Raw genomic sequence first — 19,592 nt, forward strand, 5'->3', positions numbered from 1 at the left:
TAGGAAACCTCAAGGGTTTTAAGAGCCCTGTGCCAGGAACCAGGGGCAGAGACCATAGTATATAAGTATATACACATATATATTTTTAAAATTATTTCACAGCAGGTAATTTCCATTCTCTTCGAAATGTAGATATTAAGAAGCCTTGGTCATAGTATGTGCTCAATAAAAATTGTTGAATGAATGGTTGAAATAATTAAATGCTGCTTTTCCCGAACAGCTTTCCAACTGAAATTAGGTGGTGCTCATTTAGTATTCTTTGAATGAATAACATTGCATGGGTCGGTTCCTTTGGCTACCTGTGCAGCCTTCCCTGCTCCTTTTCCAGCTTGAGTCTTCAAGAGGGAGCCTCAGAACTGATTTCTAAATCCGTGTTTGTACCTGGTGTGATTATAAAGCAATGAGACTGATTGTCATGTGTTGTGTGTGGGATCCGTCTCAGTTACTTTATAGCCATACCTGGTATCTTATACCACAGACCGTTGTCATGTGTCGTGTGTGTGTGATCTGTCCCAGTTTCTCTTTTTCCTTAAGAAAATGGGAGGAGGAAGAAGGAATCGCAACTTCATGCTGTCCCTGGGAAAGCGATCACTTACCTTACTGTATGTAGTACAGCCTCTGGCAATTATGTGAGTGGGAGAACTAGGTAACCAGAAGAGCATCTTCAGAACATTCTTATAGTTAACTCCAACTGTCTGGCTATGGCAGAGCCTCTGGACAGCTGTTAGAAGCTGGGAGTATTTCGATGCCAAAGTAGTCCAGACTATTGAAGCTTGGACTTGTGTCAGGAAGGGTTTGATTTCCAGAAGTGTTCTGGGGTGAACTAGTAAGGAACCTTTCTTCAGTCAGGCGAAGACATGGGACCAAAGTTAGTTTCAGCTGGACTTAAGAAAAGCCATTGACATTTTGCTGTTGCAACTCAGTTATCAGATTTGTGTCCTGATTCTCAGTGCTAGTATACAACTGCACTTCCTGTTCTCTTTCTGTTCGTCGTGTTTGGTCTACACACAATAGGTGCTCCATAAATGTTTCTAAGAGTGATTAGTATAAAAAGTACCAATTTTTGTACTATAAATGACTTAAAGAGTTAGGACTTTTTAAAGAACATTTTAAAATGGAAAAAGTTTTACCGCCATTATTTTATCACATTTTTACTGCTGTATAATATGTTTTGTACCGTCTGTTGTCACATTTGGCTGATTTAATAATTTGTTTTTTAAATGTAGTGGTAGCACAAGTTAATATGGCTCTTAACACTGCAATCATTTATGCTTTAAATCTATTTAAATCTTAAATACTACACAACAAATTCCTGTTCCCACTTGGTGCCAGCACATCCAGCTGTGACTTCATTTCATTTGAAAAGTTGAATTTGCAAACCCTTGCCATTAGCAGATATTGTAGTAGTTTTTCTAAGTAGTATTTGACGTTGCTATAAATTTTAAATGTTGCTTGAATATATATATTTATTTATTTATTTTGCATTACAGGCACTGGAGATATTATTGCCGTCATGATTACAGAATTGAGGGGTAAGGATATTTTGAGTTATCTGGAGAAAAACATCTCTGTACAAATGACAATAGCTGTCGGGACTCGAATGCCACCAAAGAACTTCAGCCGAGGCTCTCTAGTCTTCGTGTCAATATCCTTTATTGTTTTGATGATTATTTCTTCAGCATGGCTCATATTCTACTTCATTCAGAAGATTAGGTACACAAACGCACGCGACAGGAACCAGGTGAGCTGCTAGCACTCTAGTGATTGATGCTTACCAAACATAGAGTTCATAAACATCTGCTGTGAGCATACTTAATGCAAATATTTTTTTCATTTAAAGTTGTAACCTTCAGTCATTTTAATATGTTGAAAATATACCTACGCACATATTTTAAGGATATTTTAAATGCTTACATGGGGAAATTTATAAATTAACAGAGATCACTTGGAATATTCTAGATAAATGGTTACCTTAATATCATAATGTGGTCTAGCTAATTCTAGTAACTTGAAGAAATACCACAAAGTTGCATTTTTAAACTGGTAACATTGGTTGTCAGTCGGAGGGGGACTTTTTATTATATACTCTTTTGTTTCATATAACCTTTGAACTATGTATTATCTATTCAGAAAAAATAAATCAATTAAAAATAAATGATTCTGTCTAAGCGTAGCCCTTGGTGAGGTGGGGATGGACCAATAGAAGAGCTGTGCCTAGGTAGCCATCCTAGAATTTCACTGACCAGCAAAGTCTGAGTGCTCGGTGGACTCTAGAAGAATGAGTAAAGACCCAGGAAAGACTAGGTGCTGCCTAAAGCACAGGGCCTGCAGATAGGGTTTGGTCAGTTTGTTATTTGTCTTGGTTGATGTGCTGTAGACAAGAAAGAGCCAGGTTTGAGGTATTAGGTCCTGTGACAGTCCTAGACTTCTTTTGTAGGAAACTAAGAAGTGAATTGCTTAGAGAGTGATTTGAAGCCAATTTTTATATAATACCAACCTCTCCTTAAACAGAATTCACCCAGATCCCTATGGGGGGTTGAAATTTTCATCCTTCCTCATTCTAGTGAAAGGAGCACAGACTTTGGTACAGAATATACAAGGATCTGAGTTCAGATCCCAATCTTCCCATTAATTTGCCGTGGTTCCTCCTGACAGTTCACTTAGCTTCTCAGCTTGTTTCTTCATCTGAAAATCAGTATCAAATATCTGAAAATTATCCTTTGTTGAATATTTATGTATACCAGGCTCTGCGTAGTATCTTGTATACCTTTAAATTTTTTTAGAATTTTTATTTATAATTTCAGACTTACAGAAAAATTGGAAGAATAGTATGAAGTATTTCCTTACCCAGATTCTCCAACTGTTAACATTTTAGCATTTCCTTTTCTATGTGTATATACTTTTTTTTTTTTTTTTACCCATTTGAAAGTAAGTTTGAGATATGGTGCCCCTTTACCCTTAAATACTTTATTGGGTACTTTCCAAAAGCAAGAACATTGTCTTACATAACCACAGTCAATTCACAAAATCAAAAAAACTAACACTTATAACAGTAGTATTGTCTGATCTATAAACCCTTTCTGAGTTTTGTAAAATTGTCTTAATAGTGTCCTTTACAGCAAAGAAAACCCTGGATTATAGGTTGCATTCACTTGTCACATCTCTCAGTCTGTCTCAGAACATTGACGTTATAGAGGTACAGTTGTTTTTTATTCGAGTTTGATGTCTGCTGTTCCTTCATGATTACATGTAGGTTATATGCATGTTTGTCAGGAATACCAGTCCTGTATGTAGTATTCCATGTCTTGGATATACTATCGTTTGGTCAACCAAATTGTTTCCAGTTTGGGGCCATTATAAATAAAGTGACTAAACATTCATGTACAGGTTTTTGTGTGAACGTGATTTTTCATTTCCCTAGGATAAATGTTCAGGAGTGCAATTTCGGTTTATTATGGAAAGCACCTATTTAATTTAGTAAGAAGTTGCCATACTCTTTTCCCAAGTGGCTCTCCCATTTTACATTTCCACTAGAAGCATTTCCCTGATCCAGTTCCTTTGCATCCCTGACAGCATCTGATGTTGTCACTATGTTTTATTTTCATCATTCTGATAGGTGTGTGATAATATCTCTTTTGTGGTTTTTATTTCATTTCTCTAATGGCTACTGATGTTGGCCATTTTTCCATGCACTTATTTGCCATTAGTAAATCCTTTTCAGTAAGATGTCCATTCATGTCTTTTACCCATTTTCTACTTGGCTTGTTTTTCTTTCTTTCTTTTTTTTAATGTTGAGTTTTGAGAGTTCTTTATGCATTCCAGATCGGACTTGTGATTTGCAGATATTTTCTCCCAGTTTGTATCTTGTCTCTTCAACCTCTTACCAGAAGAGCAAAAATTTTTAATTTGGATGAGATTTTAGTTTATCAATTTTTCCTTTTTTGAGTCATGCTTTTGCTGTCAAATCTAAAAACTCTTTGCCTAGCCTTGGATCATAAGGATTTTCATTTTTTTCCTAAATATTTTATTAGAGTTCTACATTTCACATTTAAGTCCATGGTTCATTTTGAATTAATTTTTATATAAAGTGCGAGTTTAGGTTGAGGCTTATTATTTTGCTCAAGTATGTAGGACAAGTACAAGCTGCTCTTCCTGGTACTTTGGCTGGAAGAAGCAGGCCTCTCTTTTTCCTTTGTTCCTGCAGGTTGGAGGGTCCCACAGCACGTTGTCTGGAATGAGAGCGGTCCTGAGGAGCCCAAGGATTCACTAGCCTGTGTTCCTCAGGTCTCAGGGACCCTTGGCAGCCCACCTCTTCTTTCCACCTTTCAGAGACTCACTGTGCTTGTTCATTGTGTTAGGGCCAGGGGTTTTAGGCATAAGGGGGAAGATTGAGGAGGAGTGGGGCTACTCCATCATGGCAGAACTGCAAGTCCCTGGAGCATCTCACGTGATTTTTGACTTGGACATAGGTGATCAAAGCAATAAAGGACCATTAGATGAAAGTGTTAAGTGATCTAAAACTATGCCAGTTCCATAGAAAAGATTATTATATATACCTGTAAAAAATCAAATGTATACTCTTAAAATAGAATGCATCAGTTTTACACGATTTTTGACAAAATGAATAGACATGAAATCAAGTTCTAACAAAAGGGAGGAATACAGAGGCATATCGGTACTAACAAAACGACAGCATTTGTATACTTATCATCAAAGCACCTGGCAAATTCTACCTAATGATGTTTGAAGAAAACAGATGTCGGCCGAAGCTGTTCCACTGCTTGAAGGGCACTAGAATGAAGGGCCTTGAAGTGTTTTCTAAACAACTCTCTTTATTCAGTGATGTTGCCCTTTTGAAATTAAAAGTTTTAGCCAATATAATACATGAACTTGATTTTTTAAAAGAAATAGTACCACAAGGTTTGGTTCTTTGCCCACTCTTTTCCTGTTCCTAATCATTGTGTCCCAGAGCCAAGTCCCCCCTCTCAGCATTCTCATCTGTTCCTCCTGTTATTAACTTCAGATATCTAAGTAGCATGCTGTACTCCTTTTTAAGAAAAAGATTTTTAAAAAATATATTGCCATTATAAAACACTAAAAGTATAGTTGTCAGGAGTTGCTCTGAAATGGTGTTCTTGACAAGAAAACCTTGTAATGATGGGTCAAATGTAGCATCTCAAGGACTTTAGAAAAAAAGCAGATGGTTTGTCCCAGGAGCCTGCCGTTTGACGGTAGTGCTTTAATTAGCACCGGGCGTGGGGCCCGTGTGTGATGCAGCAGTCAGCGCAGTCACCATCTGGCACAGGCCACAAATGGCAGTTTGTTTCCTAGCATTTGCTTTGTGGCTGACTGCGTGCAGGCTTCCAAAGCATTCTTCTCCAGACACTGCTGTAGGGAAAGTGATGTTCTGACCTTTTTTCCTCCTTCCGTTTTTCCTAAGGTTGAGAAATGCATGATGAAATTTTTATGTGGCTTAAAAAGCTTAGCTTATTAAAGTTTAATAAGACAGTGGCAACAATTCAACTGGTTGAAACCTTTGACTATTTTAAAAGAGAAGCCAAAACTATTAGCAAAGGAAAAACAGTGAGTTTAAGGAGACTCATTTTCTCCCATACAGCAAGCAGTTTTTTATGCAGAATATGTTACCAAAGAGAGTCATATATTGTACATCAGCGGTCCCCAACCTTTTTGGCACCAGGGGCCGGTGCTCCTATGAAACTCTAATGCCTGATGATCTGAGGTGGAGCTGAGGTGGTGATGTTAGTGCTGAGGAGCAGCTGAAAATACAGGTGAAGCTTACTCCTTTGCTCACCACTCACTTCCTGCTGTGTGGCCCAGTTGCTAACAGGCTATGGACCCCTGACAGTTCATGGCCCCAGGAGTCAGGGACCCCTCTTGTAAATAACTTTCTAAGCACACTATGATGTACGCAACTGACACCATTTTACAAGTGAAATAAGAATCTAATGCTTTGGCTTTTTAGTATGCTGTTAAGGATCTATGGTTTGCTCTTCCTGAAAAACTATTATAACACATTTAAATACAATATTAGGCACAGACAGCTCAGATGATTGCTGATGGTACACTTAAATGTCACCTTCTAATAAGTCAGTGATAGTGATGTCACACAAGAAAATGGATGTTTGTTATGTTTATATCAAAAGGGTACTTGAGGTATTTTTGAGAAATGTAAACTTTCACACTACATGGTTAATATTACACCTTTAATCCCAAGATAGTCAAGTTTGACTCCCCAGAAGAACAATACATTTTTTTTTTAATGTTGAGGAATAGAGCAGATAGAAAAAATTTCACAACCTAATGACTTTAGAATGTCCTCTTATGAAAATTCCCTGTGACTATGCATACAGTTAAAACTTTTTAAAGCTCCTTGCCAAAATGTGTATACAATATTCTTAGGCTTTATAAATATCTCAGGATTACCAAAACACAATGTTTATGTTGCCCATTTTTATCCTGTAAGGTAGCTAGTTGGAGAATGCGCTTACATGTGAGGATGTGAGAGAACACTGAGTGTTCTTCAGAGAAAAGCTAATACTTTGCATGTACCATTGATTTTTGAAAAATGGTAGGTTCAAAAGCTTTTTCCTTCCAAATTGGGGAGGGGGGTGGGGGCGCAAGGAGCGAGGAAATATTGTGCATACTGTCAAGATTTTTCCCTAAGGAAAGATTATATAGTCAAAAAGGAAACAGACTTATTTTGTCATTCATTTTTGGGTGGCAGATTGAATTGTGTTTATTGTGTTTATTAGGGATTAACAATTCCAGAAAAACTGGAAAAGGAAAATAGACATTTGAGCTGAGAAAGTATTTTACCACTTTTTAAATATACTGCAAATACTGTCTTTTTGTTTTATGTCCAACTATTATGATCAATTTTGTTTTTCTAGCACAAAATATGCCTTTGAAATAAGAGTGTCTCTAAGACATTCATTTCTACATCTTCAAGATTTAGCATATTACTCTAAGTAGGTCAGGGTGCTTCACGTAGTGACACTTGAGCTGAATTTCAGAGGATGAAAAGACTTCATCGGAGACTGGGAGGAAAGTCAGGCAAAGGGATCATTTTCCACAGAGCCATAGAGACATGAAAGGAGAGACAGGCAAGTTGAGTGGCATCAGGAATGGTGGGGAGGGGACCTGAGAATTGAAGGAGCACGGGAACTAGGGCGTCGACACTAAAAGATGAAGGGCTTGAATCTCAAGCTGAAAAATTTCAACTTTATTCTCAAAGCAGTGAGGAGTCATCACAGGTTTTTTGGTAGTGGAGTTACATAAGACTTTTTCTGATGGTTGAGACTTAGGGAGAAGGAGCTCTTATAGAGGGAAATATCGAGGAGCGAAGGAAAATAATGTTAGTAAAGCCAGGTTATGTGGAGAGCTGGGCCCAATGGCATGGGCAGGTGGTTACCTTGGAAATGCATGGGATGCTTCTCCTGAGACAGAGGAAAAAAGTGGTAGTGATGTGAGAGTGAATGAGAGAGGGTGCAGACTACAAGGCAGTTTCAATCAGGGGGAAATTACACTCAGCACCAGATGTCACCAATGGTTGAAGAAAAGCCCAACTCTATGCAGATACAGACCTAATTCTGTTTCTGTGGGAGAGTTTGGATGAGTTTCATTTACGTGACCTGTCCTCAATGTCCTGTGAACCATATAGCTTTGAACAAATCAGTCCTGTTAGATTAAGCAGTATAAGTTGTTTTTAGTTGTTTTCTACCACTTGGTATTATTGGTGTCTTTAACCAAGTGAAATAAGATAACATGGCCCCTGACGATCAGTGTCCTTTCATATTTTATGATATGGAAGTCTTTTTTTTTTGGTGCGCGCAAATCAAACTTTACTACATTCTTTATTGACGAGAGTAATTTCCATCCTCTGAGTCATGCCGTTCTGAACACACTTAGGGTGATATCACAGTGTGCTAGTAACTTGTCGAAATATTTTTTGACAAGCCAATAAGAGACCCCCATGCGTGAGCGAATGTGTTTAGTATCCACCCATGGAGAGTCAAATTCTAGGAACATGGTTTGTAAGTAACTTGTTAGAAACTTAGCGATTACAAATCAAGTTCAAAAGCATGCATTACAGAATGCGCTTTTTTCCCACTCACTCAATACCATGCTAAACACAGTTTGCATTTGTATTATGGGAAGTATTTTAAGCATTTAAAATGGAAAGAGAAGAATTGGGCCCGGAAACCAGGAGACCTCAGGTTCTGGTCCCAGCACTTTTACTGATTTTAGACAGGTTACCTTAGCTCCCTCTAGGTTTAGGTTTTCTTCTTTGTAAACTGATGCATCCAGGTGGTTTTGTCCCATCCTAACATTCTGCATGTGATGAGGTGGAAACTTGAGTAGTTTTCTTACCTAATGAATAGAGCACAGGCACAAGTACTGAAAGGACTGAGTAGAAGTACTGAAATGCTTTGAACGCTAAGGTTGGTTTATATTTAGTTTAGTGAACCTCAAAACTTAGCATCACAAGAATCGTGTGGAGGCACTACTTCTCCTGTGCCTTCTCCTTTTCCTCTTCCCCTCTCCTCCTTTGTGACAGGGGTACACTTTCTTAAACTGCAAATTCCCAAGACACCCCTCCCCTCCAGTTCAATTGAGGAGGTCTGGATAGGACATACTTACCAGCTCTCAATCTAGAGCAAATTACTTAATCTCTCTGTGCCTCAATCTTCTATAAAATGCAAATAATGTGGTTCCTTTCTCATAAAATGATAGGATTACATGAGTCAGTACATGTGAAAGGCTTAGAACAGTACCTGGCACATACTACATACTGAATAAATCTTAGTTACTGTAAGTGTCTCATTTCATACTATTATTATTAAGCGCCCAAGGTAGATTTGTAGCATTTGTCTATAGACTACACCTTGAAAAACAGTGACTTCTTGGCATTGTCATCAGGTGACTGTAAGGGGCCTTAATAAAAAATAATCTTAAAAGAAATTTGTGCTTCATCTTAGATATGGGAGGGTCAGCAGAACATTAATCGTATTAAAACCAAGCAGGGAATTAAAAACCGTGGCTTTTAGGTAGATTCAAGTAAGAGACTGAAATCATAGTGGAGGTGTATACCTGTCACAAAGTGGTAGGAATGTGTGACAAAGTGGTTAAAACTCAAGGGGTACTCCAAAAGAAGGCAGTAACACGGAAGCTAAGTCCAAAGAAAAATATTACAGTGAAGATATCTGATAGCAATATCAAACACACAGAAAAGGTGTCTTTAATTTTGCTACAGGAGGTTTGGAAAGTTCAGAAGGGGTGATATATCCAGGTATTTGTGGTACATGTCTAATGTAGATGCCCTGCCTGCCTCCATATCGGCTTGCTGAAGGCTGAGCACCTCTTCCCCCAGCACCTGCTCTTTCCTTCTGATATTCCTTAATCTAACATGATGCCACTCCCACGCAGCTCGTCACCTAGCTAGAAAGCTGAGACAGCCATACGTGGCTTCCTCGTCAGTCATTTCGTTGTCAGTTTTACCTCCCAAATCTCTCTTGATTTTGTCCTGTCCTCTCTGTCCCACCACTCCTTGCATAAATCAGGTCTTCTTTATCTCTCCAAAGTACTAGACCCACCTGGTCTCTCTGCCTCCAGTCTCCCCTGTGTTGCATCTATTCTTCTCAGGAGGCCAGATCTCAATTCACCAAAATTTAGATCTCATTATGGAACTTTGTATTTAAAATTATTCAGTGGAATCCTGATTTGAGCAAGATGGAAGCAGTGGTATTTTTTCTAATCTTCCCACTCCCTTAAAAAAAAAAAACCCATGGAGAGCAGCTACCACAGCAAAAGGAAAACCCACAGGCAGCATGGCACCTCCCAGCGCTCCAGGAAAGGGAGTGACCAGGCCAGACTTCTGGCAGCAGCACAACCTGCACTGTAGCTCCACAGAAGGGAATGGGGAGAATGGGCTGTTCTGCTGGTCCAAAGAATCAGAACCCAGGAATCAAAAGAGGATGTTGGAGATGTTGGCCCAAGCAGTTAGAGAAAGTGGTGAGATACATAAGACTTGGAAAAGTATCTCTATTTTCAGTTACTCTGAATGTCTAGTCGAAAATCCCAAAAGGATCGATAGGATAACTACTACAAACAGGGAAAAGATTTAGTAAAAGAACAGGATATAAAATTAACATACAGAAATAATCAAAAAATAAAATGGGAGGAGATGGCACTATTTACAACTGGATGGATGGAAAGAAGGAAGGAAGCAAGGAAGCAAGCAAGGAAGGAAAAGGAAAGAAGGAAGCCGTTGACTACTAAAGGACCTACATGCCATCTTAAAGGAGCTCACCATATCCAAAGATGAGACAGAGCACCAAAGGAGGAATACAGCAGGTGACTGAACTGGAGGTTATCAGAGGACCAACTTGCTATTGTAAATATCAGAATTTTTAATAAGATTCATCCTGTTTTTTCTGTACAAATTGTTTTGCATAGTAACCCAACTAGTTACTAGTTGATGAGGGAAAGTTCTTAATGGAAGAATTCCAACTAAGAAGTGAATTATAGAATTAGAAAATCACCTTTTGTAACCCTTAATGAAATGATATATTTAGATAGTGATCGTCAATGGATGCTAAAATCAGTTGAAAGACTGATAGAGCTTTATAATGAACGGATCAAGCTAGCCAAACATGAACCCATTGATGATGCTTGATATTGAAAGTGGGACAATTTAACATCACGTCTTCAAGATGGTATTAGGAAGTGCACAGCACCACCTAGGAGGTATTCTTGTCAAAGCAATTGAACCTGAATCTTACAACCATTTGATAAGAAATGGACCAAGTAAAGTGACACAAGAAGGAAACAGCCAAATTTAGAATGTAGGACAAATAACCCAGTTTTGTCTTTTAAAAATAGCATGCATAAAAATGGACGATGGAGACGACTTCTTATGGCCAAGATGGAATAACGGGCCTGGTTTACCCTCCTGCCTGAAACAGTTCAAAAGGAAAGAAAAACAAGTGTGTTTGTGTGTGCGTGTGTATGAAACAATGTTTTCAAGACACTAGACATAAAAGCAAATGATCCCTGAGAAATGAGAAGCAGCGAGATGAGCCCTAGGATTATCCAGCTTAATGTTTTGCGAGAGTTCGCAGGCCACAGTGCACAGAGGGGAAACCAAGGCAGAGCCCAAATGGACCAGCTTATTTGAGAAGATAGAGCTGAGAGTCCAAGGAGAACAAGGTGGAGAACACTCACAAAACACAGTAATCAAAGAGGAGAGAAGTACACAGAGAAAACAAAGTCCCGAGGTCTGCAGAGGATCCAGCCACCTTCAGTATTCAACAGAGTATTGCTCGGCCCAGGTGTGTGAGGAAACTCCCCAAGGCTGGGGACCATCAGAAGGATTCCAAGCCATAGTACACAGCAAACAATGCCTGTTCCCAGACTGCCAGACCAGAAAACCTCATAATTCGTAGGGTAGAGTACTCGTAATGGGTCTCACTGGGCTGAAATTGGGTGTTTTCAGGACCGCGTAATTTTCCATGGCCTTCTTTCCCCATCTCCAAAGGCAGCGATGTCAGGCTGAGTCCTTACACCGCCGTCTCTCTGGTTCCCGCTTCCAGCCCTTCTTCTATTTTCAAGGACCTTTGTGATTACATTGGTTCCACCTAAACAATCTGCCCTGTTTTTAAAGTCAGCTGTTTTGCAACCTTAATTCCCCCTTGCTGTGTAACAGAACATATTCACAGGTTCCAGGAATTAGGATCTGGACATCTTTGGGGGACCCATTACTCTGCGTACCACACATCTATTCAAATATTTAGAGACGTAAAAGATATTACCCCCCCCCAAAAATAAGGACCAAAATCAAAATTGTAGAGATAAATACTATAGTGTCTGAAAAATAAACATATTAGTGATAGATTAGACAGTATAAGAGAAATGATTAGTGAACATAAAGACATAGCAATAGAAACTACCCGAAATGAAATGCAGAGGAAAAGGGAATTACACAAAAAATGAGCAGACCATCCATGAGCTCTGGGACAACTTCAAGCAGCCATATATATGTAATTGGAGTCCCAAAAGAAAATGGCGGGGGTGGGGGGTGTCAGACAAAGTACAGAGGACAGTAGCAGTTGTCTCACAGGAAGCAGTGCAAGTGAGAAACGCTGGAGCAACATCTTTCATTACATATGCATCATGAGTATCTTTCATATGTGACTGTGAAATGCACCTATACAAGCTGAAAGAATTAATCTCCAACAGCCCTACACTATAAGAAATGCTGAAGGAGGTCCTTCAGGCAGAAGGAAGATGGTGTCAGTGGATATGTGGAAGTACACAAAAAGAGCACAAGAAATGTATTTGGTCTGTGGGTACCTGGTTTTTTCTTGTTTAAAAGACAGTTATTGCAAACCACATAGCTCATAAGGGATAGATACTAGAATATATGAAGAACTGCAGGTCAACAGCAAAGCATTCATTGCGTTTTCCCTACCTGTGGAGTTATTTGGTTATTTCCCCTATTATTATTTTGAAGCTTTGTAGTACCTATAGTACCTTTCATAGAGTGTGGTCACATCCTTCTGCTGCTCACATTTAAGTGGTGTGACTTCCCTCTACTTTCAGAACACATAAGAATGCGGCAGATGCGGGGCAGGGCAGCTTTCCGCACTGCACAGCTGGAGGGCCGTCATCTGCAGTCTCTCGTCACCCTCTCCCCCTACCCCCACCATGTCCCTTCCCTGCTCAGTGCCAGCTCTTTCCTTAGAAGGACACGTTTCTCTTGGAAGAAAGGAACTTTTGCCAGGTATTTCTGAGATCCTTCAAAGCTGGGGCTGCCCCAGCTTCTCCATCTTCTCTCTGCTTGTTAGTGGATTCCATGTTTTGTTCTGTTTACTTGTCTATGAACTGGAGCCTGAGACATCCGCTCCCAGTTTCACTGGTTCTCAGTCACTTGCTGAGGTTTCTGTTCACTCAGTGGTCTCTTGGAATGGGCAGGGGGCTATTTTTTTGTGATTTCTGGATTCTCTGGCTCTTAAGACTATTGGAACCCTTTTTACTTCTCTCTCCCCACCCCTCCCCACCATTACCTAAGCACAGCTGCTGATTCTATGTGTACACAGAATAACGCTACACTTGGTGGTGTGACCCCACCTACTGCAGTCTGGGGTTTGTGGAGATACCCTTTCACCTGATTTTGTTGAAGATGTTGTCTGTGGGCTTTTTACTTTTACCCTTAAAGTTGCTCTGTGTGTTTTTATGAGGGAATTTGGTAAGATTTTTAAAATTATCCAGCTACCACCACCTCATCCCAGTTGCAGGCCACTTCAGTCAGGCTTTTTTCCCTGTCCTGTCACTGAAGAATTCTTGTCAAGGCCACTGTGACCTCTTTTTGCCAGTGGTCAGTTCTTAGTTCTTAGGTCTCCTTATACTTGACCTGAGACCACGTATCCAAAACTGAATTCTCCAAACCTGCTCTTCCTGCAATTTCCCCATGTTATTAAATGTGATTCTGTTCTTCAGGCTGCTCAGGCCAAAACTGCAGTGGCTTCTTTGACCCTTTCTTTCTTTTATACCTCACATCTAATCTTTCAGTTATCTCAGACCTCCCTTTAGAATATGTCCCACACACTCACACCCAACAATTCAAAAAGGGAATTAAGAAAACAAATTTTATTAACAACAGCACCAAAAATAAAAAAAACCAGTTAGGAATAAAGTTAACCAGGACTTATATACTGAAAACTACAAAACATTGCTGAAAGAAATTAAAAAAGATACACATAAATGGAAAGACATACCATGTTCATGGAGTGAAAGACTTAGTGTTGGTAAGATAGTAGTACTACCCAAAGTGATCTACAGATTCGTGCAATCCCTATCTAAATCCCAATGGCATTTTTTGTTGTTGTTGCAGAAATAGATACATCCTAAAATTCATAAGGAAATTCGCCAAAACAGTCTTAAAAAGAAGAACTAAGTTGGGTGTTCACTCTTCCTGATTTAATACTTACTACAAAACTATAGTAATTAAAACAGTGTGGTACTGCATAAAGACAGACAGACAGAGAGACAGATAGATAGACCGACCGACTGACCAATGGAACAAAATAGAGAGCCCAGAAGTAAATCTTCATTTATGTGGTCAAATGATTTTTGACAAGGGGCCAAGACTGTTCAGTGGGGGAAAGGACAGTCTTTTCAACAAATGATTCTAGGAAAACTGGATATCCACATGCAAAACAATGAGGTTGGCCCTTATTTTATACCATATACAAAAATTAACTCAAAATGTATCAGACACCTTAACATAAGAGCTAAAACTGTAAAACTCTTAGAATAAAATGTAGGGGAAAGTTTCATGACATTGGATTTGGCAGTGATTTCTTAGCTATGACACCAACAGCACAAGTAATAAAAAAATAAATTGTACTGCATCAAAATTTATAACTTCTTTGCATCAGAAGAGACAACAGAATGAAAAACAACCCATAGAATGGGAGAAAATATTTGCAAATCATATATCTGATAAGGAGATAATAGCCAGGACATACAAAGAGCTTCTACAACTCAACAACAGCAAAAAAAAAAAAAAAAAATTAAAAAACCAATTTAAGAAATGGGCAAAGGACATGAAGAGACATTTCTCCAAAGATACACAAATGGCCAATGAGAACATGAAAAGATGCTCAACATCACTTACTAATCATTAGGAAAATGTAAATCACAACTACAATAAGATACCACCTCACATCCATTAGGATGGCAACTATTCAAAAAACAAAAGTATTGGCAAGGATATGGAGAATTGGAACCTTTGTGCACTGTTGGTGGGAACATAAAATGGTACAGCCACTGGACAAAGGATGATGGTTCCTCAAAAAATTAAAGATAGTATTACCGTATGACCCTGCGACTCTATTTGGTATATACCCCAAAGAATCGAAAGCAGGGTCTCAGATATTTGTGCACCCAGGTTCGTAGTAGCATTATTCACAATAGCCCAAAGGTAGAAGCAGCCCAGTGGCCATCAACCAATGAATGGATAAGCAAAATTCGGTGTGTATTATTTAGCCTTAAAAAAGGAAGGAAATTCTGCAGTATGCTCCAACACAAATGAGCTTTGAAGACATCATGCTAAGTGAAATAAGCTAGTCATAAAAAAGACAAATACTGTATGAATTCACTTTTACTTAGAGTAGTCAAAAATCATAAAGACAGGAAGTAGAATGATGGTTACCAGTGGCTGGGGGGAGTGGAATAAGGGGAGTTATTGTTTAATAGGTGTACAGTTTCAGATTTACAAGAGTTAGGGGAATGGATGGCTGCACGACAGTGCAAATGTATTTAATACCACTGAACTGTAAACTTAAATGATTATAAATTTTGTTATTTATAGTTTACACAAATCAAAAAGAAAAAATGCTTAAATTCAAAAGAAGACAGAAAAAGAGGGAAAGGGGAATAAAGAACAAATGGGACAAATAGAAAACAAATACCAAGCTAATACACTTAAACATAACCATGTCAATAATCGTATTAAAGTATGTGATCTAAACAACCCAATTAAAAGCAGAGATAAGCAGATTGGATAAAAAAGCAAGACCCAACCATATGATGCCTATAAGTAATATAAAAATATATTGAAATATAAAAATACAAATTAAAATATAAAAATACTTGGAATATAAAAATACAAATAGGTTAAAAGGATGAAAAAAGCTACACCATATTAACACAATTCAAAATGAAGTTGAAGTGTATATCCTAATGTCTGGAGATTTCAAAGTAAAGCTCTTGTCAGGACGAAGTCATTTCTTAATAATAAAATGGTCAGTTCAGTGAGAGGACATTGCACCTAAACATTTATGCACCTAATAACAAAGCTTCAAAATAATACGAAGTGAAAACTGATAGAACTGCAACAAGAAATAGACTTGCAGTTATAGTCAGAGATGTCAATACTCCTCTCAATAATTGAAAGAGTGAGGAGACAGAAAATCAGTGAGTATATAAAAGATTTAAACAATATAATCAATTAACTTGACCTGATTGACATTTATAGAACACTCCATCCAACAAAAACCCAAAACACTTTTTTTTTTTTTATGTGTACTCTGGGCCATAAAACAAGTTTCAGTAAATTTCAAAGGATTCAAGTCATACCAAATATGCTCTCCGGCCATTGAGATTAAATTAGAAATCTGTTATAGAAAAATATCTAGAAAATCCCCAAATATTTAGAAACTAACTTCCAAATAACCCATGGGATAAAGAAGAAATCAAAAGGGAAATTAGAAAATTGTTTGAACTGAATGAAAATAAAAACAATATCAAAATTTTGAAGATGCCATTAAAACTGCCTACATTAGGAAAGATGAAAGGTCTGAAATTAACTCTCAACTTAGAAATCGGAAAGAAGAGCAAATTAAACCCAAAGTAAGCAAAAGAAAGGAAATAGTAAAGTTAGAGCAGCAGTCCGTGAACTAGAGACAGAAAAATAGAAAAAATCAGTGACCAAGAGCTGGTTCTTAGAGAAAATTGATAAAATTGCTAAGGCTGTGGCCAAACTAATCGGGAGGAAAAGAGAGAAAGCACAGATTAGTAATATCAAAACTGAGAGAGACGACATTACTACAGATTATAAGGATCATAAGGGAATGTTATGAACAACTCTATGCCAATAAATTGGACAACTTCTATGAAGTGAATGAATTCCATGAAAGACACTAATGACCAATGCTTATTCAAGGTGAATAGGGAAATAGCCCTAGATCTTTCAAGGATTGCATTTATAATTTAAAACCTTCTCCAAAAAAGAAAATTCCAAACAGTTGATTTCTGGTGAGTTCTACCAAACATTTAAGGAAAAAATAATTCAACACAAACTCTAGAAAATTGAAAAGGCAGGAATACCTCCTATTTCACTCTATAAAGCCAGTACCACCCTCATACCAAAACTAGACAAAAAACTACAGACCATAATCCCTCTTGAACATAGATATAAACATTCTAAAAATTTTAGCAAATTATATTTAACAGTATATAAAAAGAATAATGCATCATGACCAGGTTGTGTTGGTCCCAAGAATGCAAGGCTGATTTAACATTAAAAAGTTAATATTAGCAGATTAACAGACAAAAAAGGAAATCTATATTATCTCTGTAGATGCAGAAAAAACATGTGCCAAAATTCAGCATCTGTTTTGGATTTTAAATTTTTTTGCAAACTAGGCACAAAAGCTAACTTCCTTAAGCTGATGACAGGTGTCTATGAAAAACTGATAGCCATCATGCTTATGCTAAAAGACTAAATGCCCTTTCTAAGATGAAAAACGAGAGGGATCTGTGCTCTGACACTTTTATTTCCACATTGTCCTGGAGGTTCTAACCAGCACAAGGAAAAAAAAGAAAGAAAAGGTACTGTTATTAGAAATGAAGTAAAACTGTTCCCATCCACAGACAACATTATTGTCTATATACAGCATTCGATGGAGTCTTTTTTTTTTCTTTTTATGGTGACATTGGTTATCTAAATCCAGTAAGTTTCAGCTGTACACTTTAACAGTAAGGCATATATTTATTTATACTGCGCGTTTACCTCCTATAGTTAGATTTCTTTCTGTCACCACATATTTTACCCCTATACGCCATCTACCTCCCGCCATCCCTTACCTTCTGGTAACCACTAGTCTATGATCCATGTCCATGAGTCTCTCTTTGTTTGTCCTGTTCATTTGTTACTTTTAGGTTTATATCCCACATATAAGTGATATCATGTGATTTTCAACTTTCTCTGGCTTGTTTCACTTAGCATGATTATCTCAAGGTCCATCCATCTTGTCGTAAATGGCAGTATTTCATCTCCTCTTATGGCTGAGTAATATTTCATTGTATATATGTACTATAGCTTCTTTATCTAATCATCTATCATAGAACACTTTGGTTGCTTCGATGTCCTGGCCAACGTGAATAATGCTGCTGTGAACATCAGTGTGCAAATATCTTTTCTGATATGGGTTTTTGAGTCTTTGGGGTAAATATCCAGTAGAGGGATTGCTGGATCATATGGTAGATCAATTCTTAGTTTTTTTGAGGAACCTCTATACTGTTTTCCATGGTGGCTGTACCAGTTTGCAGTCCGACCAGCGGTGTTTGAGGGTTCCTTTTTTTCCGCATCCTCCAACATTTATTATTACTTGTCTTGTTGATTATAGCTATTCTAACAGATGTGAGATGGTATCTCATTGTGGCTTTGATTTGCATTTCCCTAATAGCTAGCAATGTTGAGCATCTTTTCAAATATTTGTTGGCCATTTGTATGTCCTCTAGGGAGAAGTGTCTATTCAGGTCCTCTGCCCATTTTTTGATTGGATCATTTGTTTTTTGTTGTTGTTATTGAGTTGTATGAGTTCTTTGTATATTTTGGATATTAGCCCCTGATCGGAGGCGTTGCTTGCAAATATATTTTCCATTCAGATGGTTGTCTCTTTGCCTTGTTGATGATTTCTTTAGCTGAGCAGAAGCTTTTTAGTTTGATATAGTCCCATTCATTTATTTTAGCTTTTACTTCCCTTGTTTTTGAGGTCAAATTCATAAAATCTTCTTTAAGTCCAAGGTCCTCGAGTTTAGTTCCTATGTTTTCTTCTATGCATTTGTTGTTTCTGGTTTTATATTCAGGTGCCTCCAGTCTTGTTCTTTTTTCTCAGGATGGCTTTGGCAATTCGGGGTCTTTTGTGCTTCTATGCAAAGCTGATGATTTTTTGTTCTATTTCTTTAAAAAATGCCAATGGGATTTTGACGGGGATTGCATTAAATCTCTATAATGCTTTAGGTAATATGGTCATTTTAACTATGTTGATTCTTCCAATCCAAGAACAGAATATCTTTCCATTTCTTTGTATCTCCTTCGATTTCTTTTAATAGGGTCTTGTAGTTTTAATTACATAGGCCCTTCACATGTTTTGTTAAATTTATTCCTAGGTATTTTATTCTTTTTGTTGCAATTGCAAAAGGAATTCTTTTTCTGACACTTCATTATTACATTATAGGAATGCTATGGATTTTTGAACGTTGATTTTTGTATCCAGAAACTTTACTGTATTTGCATATTGTTTCTATTAGTGTTCTTATGGAATCTTTAGGGTTTTCTGTATAGAGAATCATGTCATCTGCAAATAGTGACAGTTTGACTTCTTTCTTTCCTATTTGGATGCCTTTTATATCTTTGTCTTGTCTGATTGCACTTGCTAGGACCTCCAATATTATATTGAATAACAGTAGCGATAGTTCCTGATCTTAAAGGGAAGGTTTTTAGTTTTTCACCATTAAGTGTAACGTTGGCTAAGGGTTTGTCATATATGGCCTTTATTATGTTAAGGTACTTTCCTTCTGTACCGATTTCATTAAGTGTTTTGATCATAAATGGATGCTGTATCTTGTCGAAGGCTTTTTCAGCATCTATTGATATGATCATATGATTCTTATTTTTTAATTTATGTAGCGTATCATGTTAATTGATTTGCGTATGTTGAACCGTCCCTGTGCCTCTGGGATGAAGCCTACTTGATCATGGTGTATAATCTTTTTACTATGTT

The 19,592-nt window shown here is 37.8% G+C and overlaps 1 protein-coding gene across 5 annotated transcripts in view; it reads left to right on the top strand.

The window, feature by feature from the left end:
* The window catches only part of RNF130 (ring finger protein 130), a 110,621-nt gene that overhangs the window by 40,978 nt on the left and 50,051 nt on the right, over positions 1-19,592 (top strand). For all 5 annotated transcript variants that reach the window (XM_039880233.1, XM_039880231.1, XM_039880232.1 and 2 more), the window contains exon 3: positions 1,491-1,741. In XM_039880233.1, coding sequence (XP_039736167.1) covers positions 1,491-1,741 — 251 coding nt within the window. The remainder of the gene's footprint in view (positions 1-1,490; positions 1,742-19,592) is intronic.

The sequence above is a fragment of the Pteropus medius genome, unplaced genomic scaffold, assembly GCF_902729225.1.
Source record: "Pteropus medius unplaced genomic scaffold, Ma_sr-lr_union100, whole genome shotgun sequence".
Classification (NCBI taxonomy): Eukaryota; Metazoa; Chordata; class Mammalia; order Chiroptera; family Pteropodidae; genus Pteropus; species Pteropus medius.